Source organism: Eleginops maclovinus, chromosome 10, assembly GCF_036324505.1.
Source record: "Eleginops maclovinus isolate JMC-PN-2008 ecotype Puerto Natales chromosome 10, JC_Emac_rtc_rv5, whole genome shotgun sequence".
Lineage (NCBI taxonomy): Eukaryota > Metazoa > Chordata > Actinopteri > Perciformes > Eleginopidae > Eleginops > Eleginops maclovinus.
In genome coordinates, this window is record NC_086358.1 from 14,740,734 (window position 1) to 14,768,491 (window position 27,758).

Consider the following 27,758-nt stretch of genomic DNA (forward strand, 5'->3'; position numbering starts at 1 on the left):
AGAAAACAAATCTTAATACTACACGTGTCACTGGAGCTGAGTGATTACAGAAAAATGTTTGAGGCGTATATTTGGGTTAGTGAATGGTCTTCACATCTTCATACTGTATGTGCTTTCTCATGGACTAACGAGATGTTCTTGCAACTGTTTATGTATGTTTATTTGCTGCATGGCCATCTGGGTGGCATCCAGGGAAAACACTTGGCTGTACCCGCATAGCTGGAGAGGGATTATGTGTTTCCTGCTCTACAGACTGGTTGGTCTGGAGCCTAAATGATGTTAGGAGATATCATAAAGCTTAATGTGGGTTCAGCATTCCTAAAGAAACTTTCACTTGTCACGTATAGAAAAAGAAAAACATTTGCTGAATGTCCCAGAAGACGCACATGATATTTGGACTAACATGAACCCGGGTAGAGACTTGGAGTTGGCGCATGCTAAAGTGGGAAGAGAAAGGCGGGGGGGCTTCTTAAATGTATATCTGTTCCAGTATTTGCTGAGATTCAACTGTTGACCCTATATCAGATAGATTAGTGTTAGAAAGATGGTTCCAGTGGAGCCAGGGAAGATAAATGATCTTTTTATCAGGCTCAGATGGTTTCATCACTTCTCTATGAACTACTTGCCTCATTCTTTATGTGATGAAGATATCTTTTATATTAAGAAAAGATAGGTATTATGAGTTGAGTGTTTACATTTCAGAAAGATGAACATATCCCGGGTTTTGATGGAGTTGTCGATCCAAACTAGATGTCTGGCTTCTCAACTCACCTTTTGTGCACTTTAAGGAAACTCTAATTCAAATAAAATATAAAGATCCTAACCTTGGGTCAATTTTCCCGATAATATAGTTATCATCTGGTAATAATATGCTCAGATACACGGTACAGAAATGTACACTGCGTGAAAAGATGATAAGATCACCTTATGACTGCAGAACTGCAAGTTTGTCGTTGAAAAATGCTGATGTCTTTGAACATGAAATTCTGAATGTCTGGGTTCAACTAAAACCATATGTCCTCCGTGCACTGAATCACACAAGTCCATCTCTGATTTTTTTATTTAGTTTCGGAATAGCTGAGTAGAACATTTTGCGCTAGCCAGTAGAGCCGTCTAATTTATTTAATGTCGCTGAGACCAACAGCAAACGTCTTGAGATAAAGTTTAAGATTTGTGTGATTTGAAAAGCTGCCAAAGAGAGTTTATGCTTCTCTTGGCGTGGAAAACTAAATAAAAGACTTGGAGCATAAATGTAGACTGACATCTGCTAGCAAGATAGTAGTTGGAGAGTACATACGAGTAAGGAGTTCATGTAGTAAAATAACAGTTCTGCCTTCATACTTAATCATTCGTATGAGCGTGTATATTTTAGTTATTGTTTGAAGAAGAACACTTTCAAAAAGCTCAATTCACTTCACCTGAATAAAATAAAGACATTTATTCTGCATCTTTTGTCAGTTTGCAGACATTACATATTACTCGAGCATTAAAAAGCAAACCCATTCCCATTTGTTTGAATGTTCCACTTTTTATATCTGTCACATACAGTAAGCTGTTATTGTATCTACCCCAAATGAGATTTGCTATCCAACCAATCAAGTTTTTGAAAGCATTTTATAATAGAAATGGTAACCAATAATCATGACTAGTCCTACACATATATGTAGATGAATCTCTAGCGTTGTTTTAGAACTGAGACCAATGTGCTTTTGCTGAAATGGGGCTCAGTTATACACATAAGGGAAGCGTGTTTAATGTTGTCGTGCAGCAGTGAAAACTGAGCTTTAGTACCAACATAATATCATTGTTTAAGTGCAAATATAATGCGCTAAATTATTGGTGAGTAGGTGTATTGGTTCATGGCCGGTTAGCTCTTTAAAATGAAATTAACAAATGTAGGGCACTTAGTCTGAGATTCGTTTTTTGCCGCTTCCTCTCCTTTACGCAGTGTTTTGCGCATGTTGATGCAGAACTTAATGTAATCAGCGCTTCACTGGAGTCGTCATTTTTGAGCTATAAGTACAGTGTGTGTGTCGCTTCTGCCGTTTTAAAGCTGCCGTCCCCACAGGACTGACAAAGCTCATCCCGGTTGGCTTAGCATGTAAATTTAGATATTCAGGGTTCAGCAGCTGTACCCTCCAGAGCCCCGTTAGTGGGTGAAACCAGTGTAAAATAGAGCAGTTTATCCTTTTAGATGATCCCAGCTCAGGGCTAAGATATACTGTATGTCACAGAAGCATGGATGGCTGTATTTTAAATCCTGTTTTATTATTATAGCTGTGATGTAAAACTTGACTCATGAAGAAATGGAGAATGAAAAAAGTCTTACTTTTAACACCAATTTCAAATGTGTTTTTTCTCTTGAAGGAAATCCTCTAATTTCTCAGCTTCAAACCTCCTCACCTACATTTTTCCCGTCTGGCCCCCTTCCCACCACTCCCGACCAATTCCTTCTAGTTGCGAAGCAACTTCCTCCATGCTACTTGCTAGCACACATGCTATAAACCCCTCTCCAAATTAACCCCCCTCACTTCTCCAATCTTACACCAACCTACACCTTCCCTGGCGTATATAAAAAAAAAGAAGCCCATTGATTTTGCCTTGAGCTCAGCTCCAATGCTGCTGTGAAATTCTTAATGAGTGCTTAAAACTGGGCAAGCACCTCGGATAATCCTGGGCCAGAACATGAGGTCAGCGCCTGTGTTTGTGAATGACACCAGGCAGGGCTGTCCAGGATGAATGTGAGCACCAGCGCAGCAGGGAGGCACAGAGAGAAACCCTGACAGCCAGCAACTCTGCCCAACAAGCAGACTTGCTCTCATAACTGAGGATTTACTCTGGCTGTGATAAGGAGGAAGCCCACAGAAAACAGACGCCCATGAATAGAGGGGAAAGTAAAGGTAGACACAGTGAGAGTAAACAATAAAGTGAAGTTGGGAAGGGGATTAATACAGCATGTGAATGAAAACTATGAAGGGAATTAAGGATGGTTAAGAGCCCAGAAGGATTAGGATGAATAAGCCCCCCAAAACGCTGCAGAGAACAGAGCAATAAACACACAGAAACATACAGCTGGGAACACAGAGCTATAGAAGTCATAAAGAGCTACAATGAAAGTCAGTTATGCAGAAAAAGGAATAGCTGCAGCTCACCCAGATCCACTGAACCCTTATCATTTGGGACTGAGAATGTATGTGTGTGTGTGTGTAGGGATATTATGCACACCACCCTGCTGCGAGGTTCTGAAGGGGTTAAAAGCAGGAAAATTGAAGCACAAACACTAAAGCAGCACTACATAGTTTACAGTGTGAAATTACCCCTGTGGCAGCTGTTGGAATGTTTTTGCACTTAAACAGAGTCAACAAGTCCAGGGAGCTTGTTACTGCTGTTTTAATAAACACCGATTCCCCTCTGATCTGTCATTTTTGTTTACAGCGTTTTCATAGGGTTGGAAGTAAAAGGTCACTCCGTTTTTAGTTTGTGTTTGAATTTCTTTACATTACAGCATTGTGTTTGACAGACTACCAGCTGAGTTATCAGACAGGGCGAGAAACACCAGGGGTTAGACAACCAGTTGGTTTTCAAAGGCGAAATTTAGGGCAAACGCAAAAGCATTGTTTTGTAGTATTTTTAAACCTATCTAAAATGTTTGTTGTTGTGGTGGTGTTCTTAGATCTCAGCATTAGGTTGGTAAGCATAAGGTTACCAGTACAGAAAGAAAATATGGCCATAGCTATAAATATAAGACCTAAGAAGCAATTAGCCATGATGATTCGATAGATGATTGAATATTTGGTCAGAAGTTTACTTGATTAAAATGTTCAAACTCCATGTAACCATACAGGAAGTGGAACCTTTTAGTTGGTAAACAATGCTGTTTTGAGAATAAAACAGTGCTTTAATTGGCTGTTTTTTTTCTTCTCTTACCAGGAATTTGCGCTTCTGTTTCCACTGTGCGCCCTGAGCGTTGGTGTGTCGGTGGGCCTCCGTCACCAGGTGGATCACCTCCCACTCGCTGTCTGTGGGCTCTGGACGGTTTTGGAGGGTTTTCACCATTTCCTCCTTTTTGCGTCGCTCCCTGTTCTCTTCAATCAGACGCCGTTTAGCCACCCGCTTCGAGTCATCCAGCACCACTGCGAGGAGATGAGGGGAGGAGGAGGCCCAGAAGGGAAAGAAGGGAGAACGACAGAGAGGAAGAAGGTGCCAAAGAAGAGAGGAAGAAAGCATAAAAGATGTATGTAGTTAGTTTGCGTGTTGCCTAACGTCTGCACATCGGCTAGAGATGCAGCTTCTACATACAGTTCTACACAACGCTTCTATATACAATCCTCACATCTTTATGTCCCCTGCATCCCTTCTGCACCACTCCTTTTCTTTAAAAAAAAGCAAGGGTTTTAAAACACAATCTGAAATGTGCACTCTCAGATTCATCAACAACTTACGGTAACATTCTATACGACACCTCTCTATAATGCCTTTCAGGAAATCCAAACAAACATCATAGACCAGGGTGTCATAGATAATGTTAACAGAATGAATGCGCATATAGAACGGTAACTGTGTACTATAGTTATGAACACACATAAGTCTTGTCAACAATAACACATTATAAAGCATTTATAATGACTGCTAATGAATGGTCAAGTATGGTGAGACTTCATAACTGCAGCGCTCTCACTGACACTGTGATACTTGGCCTTATAAGCATTATAAAATGTTTATAATGCTTATAAGTATTGCAAAAAGCATGTGATTATACAGTGCTCTGGGTTCATTATAATGCACTTGTTTATAATGCATTATAGAATTAGAACAGAGAAAAAGTATCTTCTATCCAGCGAGTATTTATACATTATAATCATCAATTGTGTGTATAAATGCGTCACACTCACAGTCCATGGCCATGCCCACTGCAATGCACTTCTTGAAGCGGCACAGCTGACACTGGTTGCGGGTAATCTTGTCGATGATGCAGCAGCCATCGTACTTACAGGAGTAGCTGGGGTGGAGGTTCTTCTGAATGGTCCTACGGAAGAAACCCTGGAGACACACAGCGAGGGTCATTTATTGATACAAGATTGAGGGAGAGAGCCACTTAGAAAGTCGATGAAAGGACAAGTGTGAGGCTGAAGCCAGGAGACAATAGAATCTAACTTTGACTCTACCGCATCACATTGCTGTTTGCAACAAGCTGTCCGAGATTTTAATTAGCACTGCTGCTCTTACTGTGTGATAAAACACATTCAGAAAAGAAATCTTTAATGGTATTTGGTTTGTACCTGACTTGCTAGTAAATGAGGCAATTTGTGTAAATGTTAACAGAGTCTTGTAGTTGCTTGAACGCAACAGCGTAGGAGCGAATCGGACAAACCGGAGCTGGAAATTCATTTAAATTCATGGATTAGGCCCCGAATCTCCCAATAATGTAATATTTTTTCTGGAAATGTAGTAAAACCTAAAATATAATAAATGTGCACTTACTAAAAATGTAATAAAACCCAATAATGTAATAACCTCACCAATAATGTAATAAAATGTCCTGAGTGACATTTTTACTGTATACTTCTCAATGTAGTGAGGCTGACTTTGGCCTATCAGGAAATAAATCAGCAGGGCTGTTACCAGTACCCAGAAATGATATTTAACTTAAAGCAGTGATACTTTTGGAAAGGCCCCGTCTTTAAAAATAGAAAAATACATGAAAGGATCCCCATTCATAATCCTGGGGGTGTGTTACTGAGTTAAAGTCAAAAAGTCTCCCCTTTTATATGTTGTATATTTCAAATATACATAAAGCCTAAAGTTGAGTAGGCTTAGATTAATTATAATGTGTACTTACACATTTTACATTTTCACTTTTCAATATCATTACATTATAAAATGAGATTATAATAATAACAGCTTTATTTGTAGAGCACTTGTCATACACTAGGTGCAGCTCAAACATTTGGAGGATATCATAACATTACTGAGTGCTATGATTGACGAGTTGAATAATAAGCATGAATCTGATGTGTTTAAATATACTTTTTTTTTCATCCAATCAATCACACGTCAACTGCATCAATTGTTACTATCACATCCAAGGCCCTGAGATACAACATGCCACTGGGAACACAAAGTACAGAGCCTGAGTGACAGCGAGGGAGATAACTGGTAGAGCTGAGTGCTGATGTGGCAGACTGGCAGGTTTTAATATAAATATGTTTATATATCATTTTTCTGTGGCTGTACACAATGTGTCTTTGACCTTGGTGTGTGTTTACTTTGAACAGACTGCTTCAGAGCGTGTGTTGGATATGAGTGAGTACAACAATCTGACCTCAGAGGCCTGATATCAGGTTTTTCTGGAAGATATTATGAGGGTTATGAACCTGCTGTGTCGGAAACTTTTGGTGTGTGTGTTTGTGTGTGTACCTTGCAGCCCTCGCAGGTAATGCAGCGGTAGTGGTAGCCTGTGGCCTTGTCGCCACAAACCACACATGGCTCATCCTTTTCGAGGTAGCTGGGGATGTACCCTGAGAGGGAGAGAGTGGGCGAGGGCAGAGACGTTAGGCAGAGTTAAACGATTTATACATTTTCAACATTTAATATATTCTATACACCAATACCTCTCACTCTCACACTAAATCCACCTCACCTTCAAATCACATTACTGCTAAGCTCCACTCTAACTGGCCAACATACCCCACCCTATACACCCCTACACATTATTTCCACTCAGCTGTCTGTGGAAACACTTAACACTAGCCATCCACTGTTCCTTCACTGTACCATAACCACACTGCAAGACCATATAATGAGCTTCCAAAGATCATGGACGCACTTAGTTATTCTCAGATGTCCTATGTAATTTTATTCATTTGCTTGGCTTGAAGAGAATTAAGAAAGTAAAAGCATAGTTAGTGATCTAGAAGAGCACAATGGCAGCAGGAGTCTTGCTCCCGTCTTGTTCAGGGAAGGCTCGGACGTGAACTTAATATTAACATTCAGCAGTTGGATCCAGTGCTCTGTCTGACCTGCAGGGCAACACAATCAGCACTTCTGTAAAAGGTTAAATTGATCCTGTGGAGTGTTTGACCCTGTCGAAGCACAATGTTTTTACAAGTGGGTACTCAGTTTGTTTGTTTCCCTGCAGGTGCACAAGAAAGAGTATGACATTATACGCATTTTGCGCCAACTGGTTTCAAGCTACTCCACAGTGAAGAATGCTACCAAACCTGTGCTGCAGTGGTATCAGGTTTTTTTTACCGTGTGAAAGGATGGTAAATATGTAAGAAGAAGCCATGATAAAAGCCGGTAGAGTTTGCTGAATGCTTAGGTAAACATTTTTATTCCTTTTTCCTTTAGCATTTCCTTTAAACTTGGCCTTCACCTCGGGAAAGTAGGTAATGCTGTCCCACAATTCCTTGTAGCAACATTTAAAGCGATAAGGCAGACCCCGGTGAATATCAACAGTTGAATAATTATGTAGACTTGTGTAACTGAAGTGAGATACAGTATATCATCCGCTCTGTCTCTGTCTACTCCTTCACATCTGTCTTTGACTTTTTTTCCATTTTCCTAATACTGATTTATATATTTATGAGGCTTTAACATAAAATGGGTGGTTGCAGATAAACAACTGAATCTAAAAATATTGTTTGTTTATAAGAAAAGTCACATTTAGAGGCCCCTAGCTTCTTCAACTTAGAAAACAAGAGACATTTCAGGAGTATTTAAAAAGACACATTAAGTAAAAATCCATAACATCAACAACAGCTCTTGGACCACCACTGAAACTGCCTCACATCTTTAAATGTGACTTTTTTTAAAGGCAGATAAAGTGATTTAAATGTAAACAAAAGAGAATAACACAGGGATACATGTGACTCTTTGTCCAGGGAGCAACTATCACTGCCTTTCGAAAATCCTTTTGAATAGCTCTCTAGTTGATAGACATGTCCTGTAATAGGCTGATGCACTCTGGACAACAACTGGTTAATAATATGAGCAATGTTTGAACACTTTAGCTCATGTCAGCTCTTTATTTTAAATGTATTACAGACTGAAAGCATATTTTCCACATATAACGCATATTAACAAACCTCAAATGAATGCGGTCCCAACACTACAGATCGGGTGAGTAATGTTAATATAATTGGGTTTTAACCAAACTGAATTTGCTACATTTATTATAAGGTGTAAGGGTTCCATAAACTCAAGTGGCTGATCAAAATGTACAGTATTTCGATTGTTCTCTCTCTACGCTCCTCTTCTCCTCTCTGCCGCCGTCCCTCTGCTTTAAACTGGAGAATAGGACAGTTTGTTCTTTTTCCATTTAAAGACCAGTGAGACCGAGGGAGTGAACACATACAGAGACACAGGAAATAGCAGATATCCAGTAATTTCATGAGATATATGGCGAAAAAACTGGGAGGGGGGGAGGAGATGGTACACTGCAAGTCACAACCTAATACAGAAACACACGCGCACGCGCACACACACACACACACACACACACACTGGCAGAGCTTTGTACTCTCTCCATACGTGTGTGTTTGTGAGTGACGTTCTCATGACATACATGCTAATGTGTGTGTGTATACCGAGGCGTGGTGAGAGCTGTGACTGGCAGTGTCAGTTGGGCTCTGCCTTTTGGCGTTGTTACAGATTTGAGAAGATGAGTGGGGAGGGCAAGAGGGGGATTGTGGGAAAGAGAGAAAAAGGAGGAGGAGAAGAAGAGACGACAGCCAAAAGAGCAAAGGTGACATTTCCCCCAGATTGATTTAGGTTTTTCTCGGAAAAGCTATTGAGCTTTTTGCGTTGATTAGTTAAATAGAAAGAGAGAAAACAAAAGAGGCTCGAGTTTATATTTTTAATTAAAACTAACGTAGTACAATGACACCGGATTCTTGTGAGAGGGGAAAGAAAAACATTGACACAAGTGGACAATGAGTAAATCATATGAAACTACACTGGGGGGGGGGGGAGAAACAGACTGGAGGAAAGATAAGTAGGACATCAGAGAATGATCATATAGGAAAATTGTCAGCTCCAGAGTGTTGGCAGAGCAAGCAGCCGCCCGATCCCCGAGCCAGTCTGCTGAGGACTGTGTTTGGAAGCCAAGCCCAAAATCAATACCCCTGCAGCTTTGGCTTCCCACCCCACGCGTGAGCGCCGCTGCAATACCTCCACCAACAGAACACAGGAAAAGGGAAAGAGATCTGTCTAGTGTGGCATAGAATAGAGAAATATTTGGTCTTCACAAGTTTCCTTCATAGAACATCTGTCGTTTCGTGTTATCAAAGCGTGTAAATCAGGCTGGTATGAATCGGGTCCCTGAATGAGTCTTAATATTGTTTCTCGGAGGTTCTAACACAAAAACAGCACAGTGATGTGATATTCAGGATTGTCAACATTGACGTCAGCGCATGGGAAAACTGTACAGAAGCTGGATTTTGAACCAATAAGAAATGTAATATTCCTTTTACTGCTATGTTTATTGTTCCTCTCCTGACTGGCAATTTATTTCTATAAAAAGGGCTCAATTACAGTAATCAAATCAATCGGAGCTGTGCTTTTAAAGGTTTAATAACTATTTTAGTGATTTAATTTACATTCATATTAGATTGTTCAAATAGAAGAAACTATATTTGACATGATTAGACGAATCCAAAGCAGTAAAGCTCAGCCAAAATGATGAGCTGAAAGACACTAAAATGCTGAATAGATCTGAGAGTAATTCTCCATGGGTTTCTCTCTGAAAATGACCCCTTTTTAAAAAATCTCACATTATTATTTAATCCATTGTTGTTTGAAAAAATAATTGGCATGTCTTATTTAGTAAATTATTTATTTATCAAAATCAGCACTAGAACTGCAACTGCATTTTTTCACATTTAAAACTTTATGTTAAAAAACGTGTGAAATGAATATTTGCTTTAAGAAAGTCTATTATAACGTATGCTGCTTCACTGAATCTGCATTATGAGCGGTGGTTAAAACATTGACCGATATTTAAGCATGTTTTAGTGTCTTGGAAGTGCGGTCGAGGGTTGACTCTCCCACAGGAAAACGCTGACATCCTTACAGTGCATGTAATCTGATCTAATACAACCAGGCAGACATATTGTCATAGTTTCCCAGTTGAGATAGACCGTGACAGGTAGAATATGGTACAAGATTCCAGCAGTGATGCAGAAAGGCAGACAAACAGCTTGCAGGGAGGGAAAACATGTGGAGAGGAATGGCCTTGGAAGATATATTTTATAATTGCCAATTCATCCATCCTGTACATTTTTTTAGTGTTGGTGTTCCTCCCACCCTACTAACTCCGTCACTATCACTCTCTCTTACCGTCTTTACTCGCTTCTTTCAGCTCGGGGGATTTGGAGCTGTCACTCAGACAACGTGCTGCGTCCAACAAGAAAGCAGACAGAGCAGAAGTCTTTCGTTTATTGATGACAGATGCCAAGATGTTTTACTTTTTTCCTTTTGGAGGTGACAAATCGAAATCGTAATGTACACAAGGCAGCAATGAATCATGTATTACTAGCTTCTGTGCAGTCGATCAACTGCATGCATACACTGTGGCGAGACTGACAGCTACAATAGTCCTTTTATAAATGTGTCTAATATAGCTGAAAAAAATTGCTGGGATAGCGATTTTCAAAATGAATGGTTCCCTGCTGCATTTGAGAGCTTTTATTCTCTAAAGGAGAGGTGCGTTTCTAAAGAGACTTTAAAAAAATCTGACTTCATTCACACTTCAGGTACGAAAGTGAAGGTTTGCTTTCCTAGCTGCCACTTCAGAGCTGCATTAGAAAGTCTCTCTCTCCAAATCAAAACACCAGTCATCCGTTACTCACCAGTCATACTCTTCAACGAACATTGGCTGTTCTTTCTCTTCCTTTTCGGGCCATTGAGCCACCTGAAAGATTGTAAAATGGAAGAGAAAAAAGGAAGAGAAATAAGTGAAATGACATGTAAATATACATTTATGTATCAGCAAGAAGAGCAATCTGTACAGTTAGGCCACATATAAAAGAAAACCTTTGCTGGAAAAGTTGCAGGGGATCTAGTTCGACACGTTCCTGCTACCTCAAACTTCCAAGCAAAGTACAAAAGAGTAGGCTACAGTGGTATTAGTATAAAACCATTTATCAATCAGATTCCAGTGGTGGCTGCATAGGATTGTTTTCGACAAAAACAAAATGTTACTGCTTGCACACAAAGGCTTGCATATTATTTAGCCTCAAATCTAAAAACGCTTTGATTCAGGCACTTGTCATAAGCTCATAAAAAGCCTACTGTACAGACTTTTACAAATTTTTCTGTATTTTTCTCATCCGGCATTAAATCATCTTACATCACCAACAAAAACATAAGCACTGGGTGCCGATGTTATGGAGCTTTCCAGACCAAAGAAAGAATGTTTACTCATTGGCACTACTTTCTCTCCTATAAGGTGCTCTCAGCCTGAATTGGTGAAAAAAACGATTTTGTGGGAAACACACCTCAACCCCCAAAACACTCCAATTATTAGCGTACACATGGGACGGCCGATAAATAGAGATATAACATCAACTCTATTAGGCATGGAGCATAGGCAAAGCTACACTCTCAGCAAGCATGTGCACTGAAACACACCTCCAACCACACTGACGCTATGTGAAAGGCATCTAAAGCACAGATGGGAACTGGCTGCTCTGAAGGGAATTATGAAAGCGCTGAGAAGGAGGAGGGATAGAGTTAAGTAGGGGGGGGGGCGCTTTTCAGAATAGAGAGTGTGTGAGAGAGAGTCAGTGAGTGCTTGATGTGTTGAGAATCCCAAGAGTCCGGCTCTCTGCTCTCAGACACTCCTGGTAGCCTCCAGCTCTCCTCCCACAGCCGGGCCCTTTAATCCCAGCTCCAGGAGAGGGAGCAGGACTCCATTTACACCATGTATAAAATGAAGGTCCACTCTGTTAAAATGCAATCCTGGTTACATTAGCCCTGTAAAAGAGCTGTAGCAGTGTGTTAATCATTATCTGGAGGAAATGTCCCTTTAATGTTGCTGTCTGATGTTATACCTTTTTCCCATTAGATATTTAAGCACTTTGGGATTTTGGGCTGTGTGTATATGTGGTAATTAAATAATTGTTGCATAAAACCCCCCTACCAGCTTCGCAATATTAAAAAAACGCCCTATGGTACAGATTTTTTTTTTTTTACTGGCCTTTGGAGTGCTGCTCATATTGGACCCTGAATTTATTTAATTGGACCCTTATTTTTAAACTATATCTTTATCAAACGAGTCAATTAACAGTTTTCTGATTAATTAACTTATTTTAACGATATGTCGTCTTTACCAAATACTAATTCCAAACTAAATCCAAAGAATCAATAAAGAAATTTCAATTCAATTAAAATTGTTCATACAAAAACAGTAATTAACATTCCTCTATAATTCACGCTGCACATCAGGTGCTACTGGCAAACAACTCAACTTCTTTCATAAAAAGGTAATGGGAACGATTGGTTGAAGATCAGTCTATCAGTTGAAACTCTGGAAAGGTATATTCAAATAAATAAATAAAATAAGAGAATGCAAACTATTTATTTCAAAAGGTTTGATTACTTTGGTCCCAGCTTTAAGTAGCTCTTTTATTGACTGAGACACTGAGGTTCAGTGATGGGAAACATGGATTTAAGTCACTCAGCGCATGAGTACATATTTTTTGTTTTTATGATAAGAGGTTTTATGCAAAGTGAATCTTACCCCCTTGTTTTTAAAAGGTCATATTGACAACATTGCTTTGCTTGTAAACGACTGTGGCAGCCGAGTGTGGTTAGAGCACCGGCTGCTTGGGGGAGGGGAGTGGCTCGGCCGGAGACCAGACAGCTGATCAGAATCAGGTAATCAGGCATTTAATATAAAGCATGTTGGTAACCTGGTTCTGGTCTGTCTTGCAATAGGCTGGGTCCTGGGAAGCCGACACACCCCGTCCTGGCCTTGCCCGTCCTGGAAGTGCCGGGGAGCTGTCTTTTGTTTGCACGTTTCTTACGAAATAAACGCTATTATTTTTGCCCAACCCCGAACCCTTCCGTCTCTTGCCTTCAACCTGAGCGACCCTGCTCACAACGACCAACAGCTTCCTTCTTCTCTTGTTCTCTTGTAACCCTACATGTTTTTATATCTCACACCACTGTGTCCTGCCCCTTCAGGAGCATAACTGCCTGTTAAGTTCAGAAGTTGCTGTAATGGAGCTTAAATGCCAATTTTTATTTGTATTTTTTAAATCTTTGTGTGAATCTGTACTGTTTTTCTTTCCAAATCTGTTGCTGCATGAACTCCTGAATTTCCTCACGGGGATTAAAAAAGGTACATCTTATCTTATCTTAATTTCAACTGGCCCTCACATTTAACCTACACTTCGACTATAGCACTGTGTTGTTCTCAGCTATGGTTCACTTTGCCCTTTTCAGAATACATCAGACAGCTTAACAAAGCATTAAGTTACCTCTTAAAAAGCCTATTGGGTTAGAATCAGATTCGGAAATCCTTTATTAGAGAAAAATAAAAATGATTAAAAAAAAGCAAGTATTGCAAAAATCAAGAAATATAATATAGAATAGTAGAAAAATAAAAAAATTTGAACAATACATCGGCAATAAAAGTAGTTTTGTACGGTGGAGATACTTGTAAAATTGTCTGAGAGTCTCCTGATTGTTGTGTTTGTGGTATCTAAAATACAGGATATATTGTTCCTGTCATGAAGGGATGTAAAAATGGAGGCTACCTGACATGACAACGGTGTGAAAAAACCACAGGATTCAGGGTGCTCACCCGTGAAGCAATGCTACTTGTGATATAACACCAACAGTTGCGAGGTGGTTATTTCACAATACAACAGGTTAACAAATCGGAGAGCTTTTGAACAAGGCCGACACTTCTCATTCATTTTGCAGGCAAAGGTAAGTGTCAGTATAGTCTGAGGAGACATACTTAAAGCTGTCACAGCAGCAAAAGGACAAGGAGGGGCTTTCACTGACTGCCATTTGAAGGTAAATACCTTTCTCCTTGCCAACTGATTTCCACATCACTCCATACAGCAGCTGGAGGCGACAAGCATCACAATGACAGCTCTGTGGCAGTATGTTGTTAAAGATGGAAACATAGGCAAACTGGATAACAGCAGAAACACTTTATTCAGGTCTCTGTCACTCCTACAACAAATACGCCTTCTCTGCATCTGTTCTCCCTGGATGTCAACAACAGGTCCCTTATAGATGTCCCCCCCTGCCACACGTTAAACTGTGTGTAGCAATATACCCAGAGAATTGGCAGAGCAATGATATCATAATGAAATGAAGAATCATGGTACTCTGAATAAGCCCTAAGCTTCTGTTAAGATAAATCCCAAAATAGCACTAATGAAACTACAAGCACTACGGCAGCTAAAAAAAGAGCTTAGCCCCCCTGGCAGAGCCCCAGAAGTGCTTTTCACTACTTTAAAAGCTCTGAGTGGAAAGAGTGTCAAGTGGCCTTCAGAAGCAAGAAGACAACAACTTAAATACAAACACAGAATGCACAAGTACACCTCAGTATGAAAACTATATACAGGATGGTTTGGAGCAAAACTCTGAACAGACAAACACAAAGACATTTTGATTTAGGAGCTTACACTAAAAAGCATGCAGCTCAACAGGATTTGAAATTGTATCACACAGCCGGTGAACCTGCGGCCACTTTGTGAGTATACAAGAATGCCTTGACATGGCTGAAAACATCATGCATAATTGAATATTTCTTGATGGAATTTGAGTTTTTGCAGATTGGGGCAAGACGCTTGTCAGTTCCCAGCTCTTAACCTGACGGGACATGGATTGCAACACACCGGCGAGTGTACAATTTCCCCGCACACACTGTGCCTTCCAGCAACCTGAGCCAACCCCCCAGAGACGTGCACATACTGTACTTTCTCTGCGGTCCCTCCAGCACACACAAGTTGACATGCAAGAGCAATGATATGATTCCGTTGGCCCCTATGCAGAATATGCACACACGTTGCACAACTGCGAGCACACACTGTACAAGAGCAATACAGAAGAGTCAACAACAGAAGCCAAAGATATGCCACATACAAAGACTTACAGTGCTGACCTGATGGCGCAGTGGGACTGTAAAATATGCATGGCAGAGGAGGACTGCTAGTAGAAGTTGCAGATGAAGATGACTAGCTGCTACACAGCAATCATGCATGGACTAACACTCTGTCTTCCCTGTCTTACACTCTGATGTATCCAGCAGTTGTGCTAAATTTAGTCTGCCAACCCACTGAACTACACTGCCTCTCCCTCCTTCTTCCTCTAATCTGTGGGACTTACTTGCTCGGTTGCTAGTACCACCCATTCAACCCTGATTGGAGGACAGCCAGCCTCTCCACCTGTGACATTGACAGCGACTGAGGAGTGCGTCCAACATGTAATTGCTGCACTGTCAGGTAACGGAGTACTCTCCAGAGATGTGGCTATTTTAAGAGAGTGCAGGTTTCATTAAAGCTTTCATTAGCAAAACAGCACATTGACAGCAGGCACAGATAACTATATCTCATTACAGATAATTGCTCTTTTGTTGGTACATTTAAAGAATAAGGGTTGTGATAATTCTATTGGTGTCTTGGTGTAAACAAAGCAAAAAATGGTCCTCTAAATTCTTTATCCAACCCAACCCGTCTGGGTCTCAAATTCATTGGTTTCTGCTATGACATAAACTTAAAAAAAACAAAAAAAACGGTTTCATTTTTTTTTAAAGAGGTCATCCACTTGATGAAACAGCTGTGCACTGTAGTTCTTATTTAACCTTACTCAAACAGTACAAAACAGTGCTTTTGTTTTGGACAACTGCGAAATTAACACACATTTAGTGCTCAAGTGATTATTTGCAGCAGGAAAGAGTTTTTGTGTTTTTAAAAACCTTGGACAGCAAGATACAAAGATAATGTACAGATAAACAGAACATTATTGTCAATAAGGAAACAGTGGAACTATGGTTTTGGTATTTCTATGGGATTTTTTGGCAATTAGAAGAATATAAAATATTATAAGTTCAAGTTCAAGTTTAAGGAGTGCTGCCAGAAATAACACTGGTGATTACATAGAAGTGAAAAAAATGAGTGCTATTTGAACTGATAATTTCAATTAAAAACAGAAGACTGAAAGGCACCTGCTGTGAAGCTAGTGCTCTTTAAACATAGAGAACAATGCAAACACACTGAGAATAGTCTAGTGAATTATATCTATAACAGCGTCTGAATGAGCCCCCCTGTCCTATGTTTTAAGTGCCACAGTAGCCTATTGTTCAGCATGCATGCTACAGGCCTACAGCTGGGTCTGTCTGGTCCTATACATCTAGCGCTAATGGACACTTTGTTCCCTCATGTGTCCCTCCACTGTCTAAATTACAGGCTGAGCTAGAAGGGGATATAGCATGCAACTGAGTGAAAACAAGACAACTCCCTCTGTCCAAATACACAAGTGTACAGCAACCCACGCATAACCAATAATAAACATGGAGCCAAATCCTCGAGTATATACAGCTCGCTGCATCCGGCACAAAGAAACTAAAATAAGACCATACTATACTTTAAGTCAGCATTTAGCTGCATTTAGTTCACATCAATGCCAATGCTGTGTGCATTCAGCTGCTATAAATTGCATTCTAAACCTATAAATAAAAATATAAGTTTAGGAAAAGCATACAATATTAAATATGTTATAACATTTCAAGTACAGTTGGATTAAGATTTTAGGTGAAAAAACCCCAGCAAAAAACAAAACAAAAATACCGAGTCATATACAGCAAACCAAAAATAAAATAATTAGTATTTCATGATTCAAACATTAACATTTTAATATTTATCAAATTCTATTTATTTAAACAATATATTCAATTCAATTAGAAAAACTCCATTGTCTCTATGAATGAACATTATTCAAATGTTGCATAGCAAAATATATTTGTTTTATTGGCCTAAAAGACCAATAAAACAAATCATTTGGACAATGCACATGACCTATAATGACAGCAGACGTACATGGATATTTTAAGATGAATTTGGTCATAAAAAATAAAGAACATCCCATTGGGCAAAGGATAACTTGCTACTCTGCTTGAGGAGATAATGCAAAGAAAATGCTCTGTAGATTTATTATAAATCTTCTGCAGGTGCATATGCATCTCTAGCAGCATTTCTTTATATGTTAATTATAGGTGTTGCTTTTGTTCACTGTTGAATATCTGCAGTCACAGCACAAACCAAACACTGATCCTGCTTGATGAATAAAAATGCTCTCCAAATTGTCCTGTGCAAGATGGCAGTAGTACATTTCTTTTGAATGCAAAACACAACGCTCTAGATCAGTGATTCACACAGCTCGCACATGATCATCATTATCATCTAATCATAGTTATTATCAATCCGAAATCATTACATAATGGATGAAATGTACAAACTCAAACACCAATGCAGTTCTATTTTCAGAACTCAGAATCAAGTTTTGTTAATCTTCAAATCCATCAGTGTTCTGAACGTTTGGCATAACAGCTATTAATGAGTGTCACTTCGTGTACGGCACGATGCCAGAAATCCAGTTAATGTAAAAACATTTACTTCATGGGACACACCCATATACTGCATACAGAACATGGTGTATTTACCCAACAAAGGATCTTCATCTTCTGATTGAAAGACCGGTACGTACAGTAACTCCTACTTCTATTCAACCGAAATGTAATTCACTGAGCTTCAAAGCCTTACTTAGTATATACATCTCCAAGGCGCAAGAACCAGCAGCGACTTTATAAAATCCATAGCAAAAGCACTAAAACAATGCCTTTTAGTGGCTCATGACAGGATATCCTCATGTCCAGGGGAAGGAAAAGCTGAATCTTGTTAACTTTTTCAGATATACTGTAGCATCGCAGGGGGAAGAATGTGATCACAGAGGGCTTTGGTAAACTTTACAGGCAGCAAGGATGAAAACACAGGTAGGCCTGACTTTCATATCACAGGAGGGAGAAAGAAAATACTCGAGCTTGGGAAAAGATCACATTTTCTCCTTGTGTATCAAGATGCAAATGTTTTGTCTTTATAGTAATTGGCTCTGTCCATGTTTCTCTCTACATGTGTGAAAGTCTGTTTGGTGGATTGATCTTCCTCTTTCAGGTAGTGCAGAGTTATTATCCCTCATCCCATGAATATACAGCTGAGGCAAACAGGCCGTACCTGCGGTGAATACAAACTGTTGACAAGTACTGATCTAACACGTTATAAGAAGTGGGAACATTGTGTTCACATGCGATTCACCTCAGCAACAATCTCATGTACCACGTAATAATAGCTGTGAACTTTTGCAACACAATACCCAGCTATCAGACAATGAGGTACTTTCTCGAGTTTTAAATCACAGTTGTAATTACAGCTGAAACATAACCAATCAAGTGACTGTTAAAGTAACTCAATGAAAACAACTTTTGTCATATTTGCTGACACTATCGTGACATAGGGGCATGAGAGAGATAATCTGTGAAAAATAATCTGCTGGACAATATTGCACCTTATTAAAGTCAATCAACAAGGAATCTCCATCCCTGCTCGTGGACTGGCTCACTTGGCTGCACAGATCAAATATGTCTCAAGATTCTGTTAATGGATTCCATTTCTTGCCTCAAATGAAAAATGTCCTAGTGTACTGTGCATTGTGAATGAGGCCCTACTATGCTTTTTGAGATTCCCCTTTCCTGTAGCGTGATGTTTAGGTTTTTGAGCAAAGGCTAAAATCCTAAAGTTCACACCAAAGGGAGTTTCTAAAATCTAGTTTCAGCAAATATGACCAAAAGTAATTTTGATAGTTAACCACAGAGTAATTATCATAAAGTATTAAGTTTCATTTATTTTATGATGTAATGTTTTTAATGGAAAGTGTTTTAGTTCTGTGTGATGCAATGTTTACTCTCTGAACTCCTAAATAAATAGAAAATAAAACATTAATTTATCTGTCGCCCAAAGGAAAAAAAAAAGGAACCACCAACTTGTTGCCTGCTGTGATCCAGTCCCACACATGTTTGGCTGGGCTGCATTGGATGAAAACAAACGACCCCTTGAAGCACATCAGCAACAAAGATTCCTGGATACAGCCAAGTGTCTCTCACACACACACACCCCCCCCACATACACACACACACACACACACACACACACACACACACACGCACTCTGGCGCAAGGCTTTGGCACTGCCAATGCAACACACTGCAAGCAGCCCCTTGCATCAGCTGTGGTGACATGTTAGGAGAAGTGATGCAAGCCACAACTACACATCCACGTCTGAACTAAATCCAGCATGACACGCACTGTACAGCTATTCATGCATCTTAACGAGCTATCGGGATAAGCTGCTTTATGAATAGAGCAGTGTCAAGATCTTTCTTATTTTACTTAATAAATTACAGTTGATTTGTTTTCCTGTCCAAATAAGGCTGAGTGTTGGCGAAAACGTCCGATATACTGTACGTATCAAGAACCAAGGGTTATTACTGTTTAACTAGATATAATGCAATACTTTAATCAAGCCAATTTAAATAAATCTAATTTTAGGAAATCTCCAATGCAAAATCAAAGTTTAAAACATATTTTTAAAGACTTTTGTGATCAGATCAATGGACTCTTAATTAGCATTCATCACAGCCCCTGTAACACCAAACATCTTAGCAATAGTTTTTATGCAATCTGAGACACCCTCTTTTACTAATCTTTGCATAAAATTATTATCTAAAGATTGACATTGTTTTTGAGAATCGATACAGTGTCACTAAATAAACATCACATTACTCAACTGGATCCATATTTACTTGGACACCAGTTTATCAAAAAAAAAAAAAAAGGATTACCTTACACTTCATTAAGCTGACACTTTATCCAAAGTGACTTACAAATAGGCAAATAAATGATATCAACAAACTCTGAACAACAAGTAATGCAGGTCTATTTGCTAAGTGCTGGTGCATTAGGTTTGAATTATAGTGTGTGTGTGTGTGTGTGTGTGTGTGTGTGTGTGTGTGTGTGTGTGTGTGTGTGTGTGTGTGTGTGTGTGTGTGTGTGTGTGTGTGTGTGTGTGTGTGTGTGTGTGTGTGTGGTTTAAAAGCTAAGGCACAAGCAAAACAGGTGGGTTTCCACTCTGCGCTGGAATACACAGCATCAGCTCAGAAACTGAAATGTTTTAGTTTTTGAGCTTTTAAGGTTCTTTTTATATTTCAATTTGGTGTAAATAGTTGTCTTTATTCTTTTACTAAAGCTAAATAGTTTCTTCAAAATACTTATTTGTATTATCTTTATATTTTCGACCTACTATTGCAACTTATCTTCCTAGATTGTTTAGGTTGGCACCAGGCTTGGAATTTCGTCATTTTAGGGGCAAAGCCAATTGGCGTTTTGTGTCACTTTTTTTTAGGACACAAAGGCCATTTAGGGAAAAATTAGGATTTGGAGCTTACAAATAAACAACGTAACTTTCTGATAATAAAAACACATGAATGACATGGAAAACAAATTACTTTTTTACTACACTGCGCATTAAGTAGTTTTTCATTCAATGTGTGCGGCAAAAAATAAATCACAAGTGGAGCAAAGCGCTCGCAGCCCCACTGAAACATCATCTCATAAGTCAGAGCTGATTGGCTGTAAGTGTGTGTGCGAAAAGTGTAGTTATGCAGAGGAGACGAGAGGGCTTAGACTACATCACCAGCGGTAAATAATACAAACAGAACATGAAAGAAGTTGACCATCTACTGGAGCTTTGGTGAGCGGAAGTATAGTTTATGTATCGATGGATCGATTGCTAATGTAACCACGGTGACGAGTGTCTGTGTTTTCCTACAGTCTGATGTTTTCATGCTGAGGCATCACGGTTGTTGTTACTGTTAAGTTTTGCTTTGTGATAGCGCTCTTTACTCCATGTATTAAGGTACAAAAAGCCTTTCGTTGTTCGTGCCCCACCAGTTTTGTACATATAAAAACGCCACTGGGTGAGGAGAAGGGAGGTTCCTAGAGAGAGAGAGAGAGAGAGAGAGAGAGAGAGAGAGAGAGAGAGAGAGAGAGAGAGAGAGACGGGGGAATGCTATGGGAGAGCTAACGGTATATGTGTGTGTGATAATTAACGTACTTCTTTGTTGTTTTGGCGTGGTTACGGACGACAGTAACCTGTCTCAGAAGTGAATATACTCACGGACAAAAAGAGACACGAAGCCTCCTTGTATTCTTACAGCGAGACGCTGCAATGATGATTGAATGATGCGACGTATGAGACGTGAGGTGCGCGTAACCATTCCAAGCTACAAGGACTAATGCAGTTCAGAGCCCAGACCACTGCTCTGACACTTTTACAGCAACTTCGAGATTTTAACAGCAACAGGGCACAACGGCCGTAGGACGTACAATTATTTTCGGGGCATCACGGCCAGACCGAGGGGCGATGAAGGCCATGGCACCATCAGACACCAAAACAAATTCACCTGGCAAAGTCAAAAATCAGACGGAGAAGGGCAAAACAAGAGGTTGACAACATGCATAGTGGAGGCGCAGATATTTTTCATAGAACCACACCACTACATTCGGTCGCCTTACAGCGTAAATCTGTGTGCTTTTTAATTTCCCGCAAGGTGCAAAACGCAACAGCCTGCACTGGGTAGAGGTGTTAGGCCACAAGCAGAGATGCAGCGAATACTAGCACCGAACATACGAGATAATACATAGAAAGGCCGGTGTATACACTCCTACACCCATGACTGCACCAACTGTCCTCGTCCCCCCAGTGGCAGAGCTGTTAATCTCCTGACAGGTGTCCATGTTAGCTGAGGAATCTATGCAGACCCGCCGGATTGACTTTGTTAACACAAGCTGTAACGCAGCGCATGGAGACACAGTGGAGCTGTAAGAGCCAGCCTGTCCCTCCACATGCTACTATATACTATCATTACATGCTTTGTAGGTTTATCATAGACATACAAAGGTTTTAACCCCCCTGTGACGTGCGTAATTAAAAAAATGTAATTAAAATAGTCATTATAATCATTTTCATATTGTTTAGTTATTATAATGTATGGATGTTTATATCATGTATATTTTGATTTGAATCAAAATCATATGAATCTCGGCAGAACATACCGGGGTCATGTGTAATTTTTTTCTTATTTCATATTTTTTTAAAAAGGAAGGACTTTAGAGTGAGTTGTGTTCATGTGCTCTTCCGGTCCACTTCCTGTGGTTAAGTGGTAAACACTACACGTTGTAAACAGAAGGGCTTGGTGTTTTAACAAAATAAATAAGGCAATATGTTTAAAGTTTGTGTTGTGTCTTAACTTATCAGCATGATGAATACAGATTAGGGGAAGCACTGATTAAACAGGAGCTTCCACGAACATACTTCACAGAACCATATTTAGACTTCCAGACATGACCAGTCGTCAGCATTACGCCTTTGGTTATTCCCAGAAAGTGAGATTAAGTTTCTAATTCCTAAAACTTTCATGGAACCTTGTTATTGAACTCTTCTCTGAAAGCCGAAGCAGATTGATATTGACTGATAACGCTTTGCTTTACCCACAGGCCCCTTCCACACAGAGGGCCCCTTCCTCTTCCAGCGGCACTATGAGAGAGGCTCCATTCCACTAATATTATGTTTTCATTTATGAGAAAGGCCTTAAACAGTGCCGTGTTTGTTTGCGTTCGGGCCGGCCGGCATGAAGGAGCAGGGGGAGGAGCGTAGGGGTCAGATGTAGCTTTAAGGCGAGTTCTCCGAGAAAACAATTCAGACAAGAGGAAGAGACTGGCGGCGGGGAAAAAGGGGCCGCTTCGTCTGGAAGCTTGTTCGGAAATAAAGTGGTCCGCAGTGGTGAAAACAGAGAGCACCATGAGAAAGATCGAGACGATAAAAGAGAGACTTTCAAAAATATGGATGTCCTCAGAAAACCTCCTCCGTACGTAAGGTGATGCCAGAAGCACATGCCTGCTTCATTTCAGGGGTTTGTTTACATCAGCAAAGACAGCATTAAGAGCAGTGGAGGGTCCTTGAGGTTTGGTGTACAACTTTTACTCAGAGCAACATAAAACTATTGCCAAAAACAATTCTTGAATAAGTGGAAGATTTGCTCTGGAAGAACACCAATGTGAATGTGTATGTGAAAACATAAAGACTCACCGTTTCTCTTCTCCCTCTGGTGGGTTAGGGTCCTGCTCCTTGGGCACGTGTTCCATTCACCTTAATTCCATCCAGCAGCCAATCATGAGAGACTGAGGCAAGCCCCGCCCTCGAATGCACACTTGTCATTCGCCAGTTGGGAGGGGACCCTCAGTGAAACATGACAGGGTCCCGTCCCTGGGTTTTTTTTGGGGATGGGGGGGGGGGGGGGGGGCGCAGGCGGGCGGTTGGGGGTCTCCAGAGGGAAACGACTTGAGGTTGGTGCGGTGTGGCTCGGTGTGAATCCAAAGATTTGGAAGAGGTCTGAGGTCAATGGGCTGGCCCTGGGGCCCGGGCTGGAGGTGGATGTCAGTCTCAGGGAGTTGGAGGGTGGAATGAAATCCAATCTGGAAGAGGAAAGTCAACACAGTCAGAACACACAATGCTGCAGGAATTAGCATATCTGCAGAAATTAAACTTTGATGTTGTTTTTCTAATGCAAAGGAGACAAACTTCACTTTTTTTTAGATCAGGTGAATCCCTTAGATGAAGAAACAAGATATTAGCACACGTTTTTTCACGATTCATAGTGTCATTTTGAATATATTCAGCAGATCCATTAATGATGAAAATAGTTGTTAGTTTTAATTATGAAAAAGCAATGCTATTACTTCCCATCTTTTCTCATGCTTTAGTGAAAATCTTATCAAATAAACGTCTTTTATTATATAAAACAAACGTTGAACATTGTAGTATCTTCCACCATTCATTTCTGCACACCTGCCCACGCTCAGCCGTTCAGAGTGTTCAATCTTGATAAAATAATTGTGCTTTAGCACTGCAACTTAAATATACTCATAACTTTATTTTCAAAGATTAGGTGAAGAGTTTGCTTTTATGTTGGGGTTACTAAGACTGATAGACTCTCTGAAGGGGTGAACACCTTAAAACAGAGAGCTTTGTCTACAGCTGGTCAGTACAGGACATTTTAAAACCACTAGAATAAATCCGACCAGGCTTATCACATGAGTGGATGCAAGTGGGTTAGAAGGAGACCACAGTTGTTTGTTAACCCGTCAACAGGTTGATTTAGAGGAGTCCCACATCAACTAGATAAGCTGGCCTGGAGGTCAAAGGTGAATCACCTTTAACTGCGGCTGTTCAAATTCCAGTTCAAGATCTTTGGAAAACTTCTTCCGGAATGCCACCTCTCATGGGGTTAAGTAGCTTTAAGATGAGTGGCTGAATCTGTGTCAAAGAGCGTGTGTGTATTCAGAAGAGTCTTGATCCATTTGCCCCTGCCTCCCCCCTCTGTTGTCAAAGTAAGATGTTATTCTTCTCTCCACTAATCCCCGTTTCAATGCAATTGTAATCCAGACACGACTCATTATAATTGCTCTTTCTAGCTAATAGAGATTACAGGTCATATTCAAAACAACCTTTCTCTGCAGGCAAGGGAGTTGTTATGAAGTCAACTGAAGGAAACAAGCTAATTTAAGATTTAGGTTGTTTTGTGTTTACCTTTTTATTAGGAGATTCATTAATTGTCACAATGACTTTGAATTCCCATGCAGTGATGCCTTAGATTACAATAAAATGAGGTTCAGTTCATAGCGGCACTGACGTCATAAACAGTCCAAACGCCCTCTTTAACAGTCTTTAATCTGTTGAGTAAATGTTGCCTCATTCTGTGTCACTGCTACAAGTATAAAAGGAGCTGATGTAAAGTACACTCCGGCATGAGCTTTATGAAGCGCTGCAACCTTAACAGTGTTAATAGACCTATAAATGCCGGGAGATATTTATTTATGATTCATTGAAAGGTCAAAACAGGAGACGCAGCTGTGCCACACGTAGGGACACCGATGATGTGCCTGACGTGTAGGAGGTGGAGGATGGAAACCTTTTCAGTCATGAGACCTGCTTTATATTAGAGAAAAAAGTGTCTGTTGTAGCATTTACATCAGCTGATTTCCATTAATCAACCATCCATACAACAACCGTTCACCAATTTGTTTTGTTTTTATTGAAAATAATCCCTATTGACTCTTTTAACCCAAGAAAACAACACTGTTTCAAGCACAAGCACAGATATTGTACTCACACAAACACACCAGCGACGTTCCGTTCATTGTAATGAAAAAAAAGGTCAGGCTGACCCCAGCAGGACTCTGTGGTGTGATAGTAAATAGGGCAGTAATGACATAATCCCCAGAGGCTTCCCACTAATGGAGTGCGCTCCAGCAGAGGCCTTCTCTCTATCAGATCCACTGCTGCTACAAGGGGCACTAGCTAACTCATTGTTGTTGTTGTTTGTAGCACAAACAATTAGCTGTTTATCACACAGGGACAGAGAGGACGGACGAGAGAGAGGCCCATTGTTGGATAAGCAACTGAAATGCGTTCACTACAGTCATTAACATGAGCCAGAAAACATCATAGGTCCACAAAGGGCTTAAATGGTCCTAAACGTTTTTAATTAAGGTCTAATACACATGTGTGAGCCTAACTTCCACTGAATGAACTGCAACAACACAGAGGGTCATGCTGAACTTCTGTGCTTCAATTCTTTCCAGAGGGCTTTAAAAAACGTATTTTTTTTAATTATCAATTAATCTGCTTTCTAGATGAATCTATTCTTCATTACTGCTAAACATTGTGAGAAAATAGGGAAAAATGTCAATTGCATTTTCTCAAAGAGCAATTAGATGCCTTTGGTATGTCAGTCCAATACACAACTATTTAAGCTTTAATGGGACATACAATCACAATATGCTGTGAAAACAGTGGTCCCTGCCAACTTTGCATAAAAACTAATTGAAGATAAACAAAATAGTACGCAATCATTTTTCTGTACATCTTACTCAACCAACTGTTGTCTCTGGATAGCACATGATAGCATAATGAGTGTTGATATGACACTTTTTTCCACAGTGTTAATATTGTTTTTATTATCAGTATTAACATTTAGGAGTACCAAACGTGCTGTAAAATTTTACTTACTAATAAAGTTGAAGTTACCTAGGCTAACTATCTCCCACTTTCCATGTGAAAAAGAAAACAAACACTAGTAGTGCGATAAATCTGCGTAATAAAACTCTCTCCCTCCATGCAAGCCATATAGCTCCCCTCCTACTGTGTCCTTGCATGTACTCGTTCCCCTTTGCTCCCACCCGGGAAGTTATGCTTGTATTTATATCCCATATTGACAAGGTCAGGGCTTGAAAATACAGTTTGCCAAGTGGTCTGGGGCAGAAAAAAAGAGTACATTGCATACTTTGAGGAGAGATAAGGAGGGAAAGTGAGAAAGAGGGAGATAAAGTGAGACTGAGATAATATATAGTATTTTTTGGAGAAAGGCATGGACGGTAAGTTGATGAAAGGTAAATAAAAGACTTGATTTAGGTCATTTTTGGAGTTGAGACAAAATAAACCCGCTTATCGGAGCTGGAAGAGGAATAACAGGGAAAGAACAGGGCGTGTCAAAAGGCAGATTTAGGGCATTCAGCAGCTTTAAAGCATGAATGTAGATACATACATAATGCCTGGAATTTGCACATTCATTTTACAACCATTTATGGTCTGCTCGCTTCAACGAGCAATAAAAAAATGATGTGCAGCACACCATAGTGTGATTGTATCAGGAAACAAACCATGTAAAAAGCATGTAGATGAGGAGGTGATGAATGGCTTTAGTGAACGTGTTCCTGGGTAACCTTTCAATCCAAAGTATGTTACAGCTGCAGATATGGCTACAGCTTCATATTGAACCCATTAAGAAATATTTTGATGCAACTAGGAGCGCCAAGGCAACATACACATAAACAAATGGTAAGTGGTACAAGGGCTTATGTTAAATAGCATAGGTCATCCGCAATTATTGAGCTGTACACTTAAATTATATTTAATTAAAATGGGAGCTTTAATGCTAATTCCCAGGTTCATATCTGTATTTTGTGTCTCTACTGTGACATCTCTCCATGCTTTAATATTCAAAAAGCTCTATATTGCTCTCATACTGCCTGTGCTGCATCACATCTTTTCACCCTCTGTCTGAAACCAGAGCCCAGTCTGCTCTGATTGGTTAGCTGGCCGGCTCTGATTTGATTGGTCAACTGCTTACACATGTCTTGATCCTTAGCCTATCACGTAGGAAGTGTTGAAGCATTAGCCAATATAAGCGCGGGTGTTACGTAGTGATGTCTCTTTGTCGCAGAAGTAAAGAAAGGACTTCAATCAAGGTGTTTCAGGCAGGGGAGGGGGGTGAACTTTGGGATTTTAGCCTTTGCCGACCATATACATGCACTAAAACCAAAATACCCCTACAGGAAAAGGAAAACCCCCAAAAGCATGATAGGGCATCTTTAAATCAGTCTAAACTCTATAATCCAATGAATAAATAAAAGAATATTTTAGACATTTCTTTCTACACTTATTAAACATGTAATTAGTGCTTTGTGATCGAATGTTGACATGAAAAGTGTGACGTTTTCTGGGAAATTTCATGTTGGTTCTCAGGTTTTTTTTCTTCTAAAATACCATCTACTTTTAGTATGCACA

The 27,758-nt window shown here is 40.0% G+C and overlaps 1 protein-coding gene across 7 annotated transcripts in view; it reads right to left on the reverse strand.

The window, feature by feature from the left end:
• The window catches only part of thrab (thyroid hormone receptor alpha b), a 134,750-nt gene that overhangs the window by 20,234 nt on the left and 86,758 nt on the right, over positions 1-27,758 (reverse strand). For 2 of the 7 annotated variants that reach the window (XM_063893543.1, XM_063893544.1), the window contains exons 4-9: positions 23,220-23,605; positions 10,851-10,912; positions 10,339-10,395; positions 6,418-6,518; positions 4,893-5,040; positions 3,928-4,133 (exon numbers count right to left, since the gene is read on the reverse strand). In XM_063893543.1, coding sequence (XP_063749613.1) covers positions 3,928-4,133; positions 4,893-5,040; positions 6,418-6,518; positions 10,339-10,395; positions 10,851-10,912; positions 23,220-23,275 — 630 coding nt within the window. In that variant the 5' untranslated portion in view covers positions 23,276-23,605. Of the gene's footprint in view, positions 1-3,927; positions 4,134-4,892; positions 5,041-6,417; positions 6,519-10,338; positions 10,396-10,850; positions 10,913-15,118; positions 15,312-23,219; positions 23,606-27,758 lie in introns of those variants that run through there. The other 5 variants (XM_063893545.1, XM_063893546.1, XM_063893547.1 and 2 more) reach the window with 5 other exon arrangements.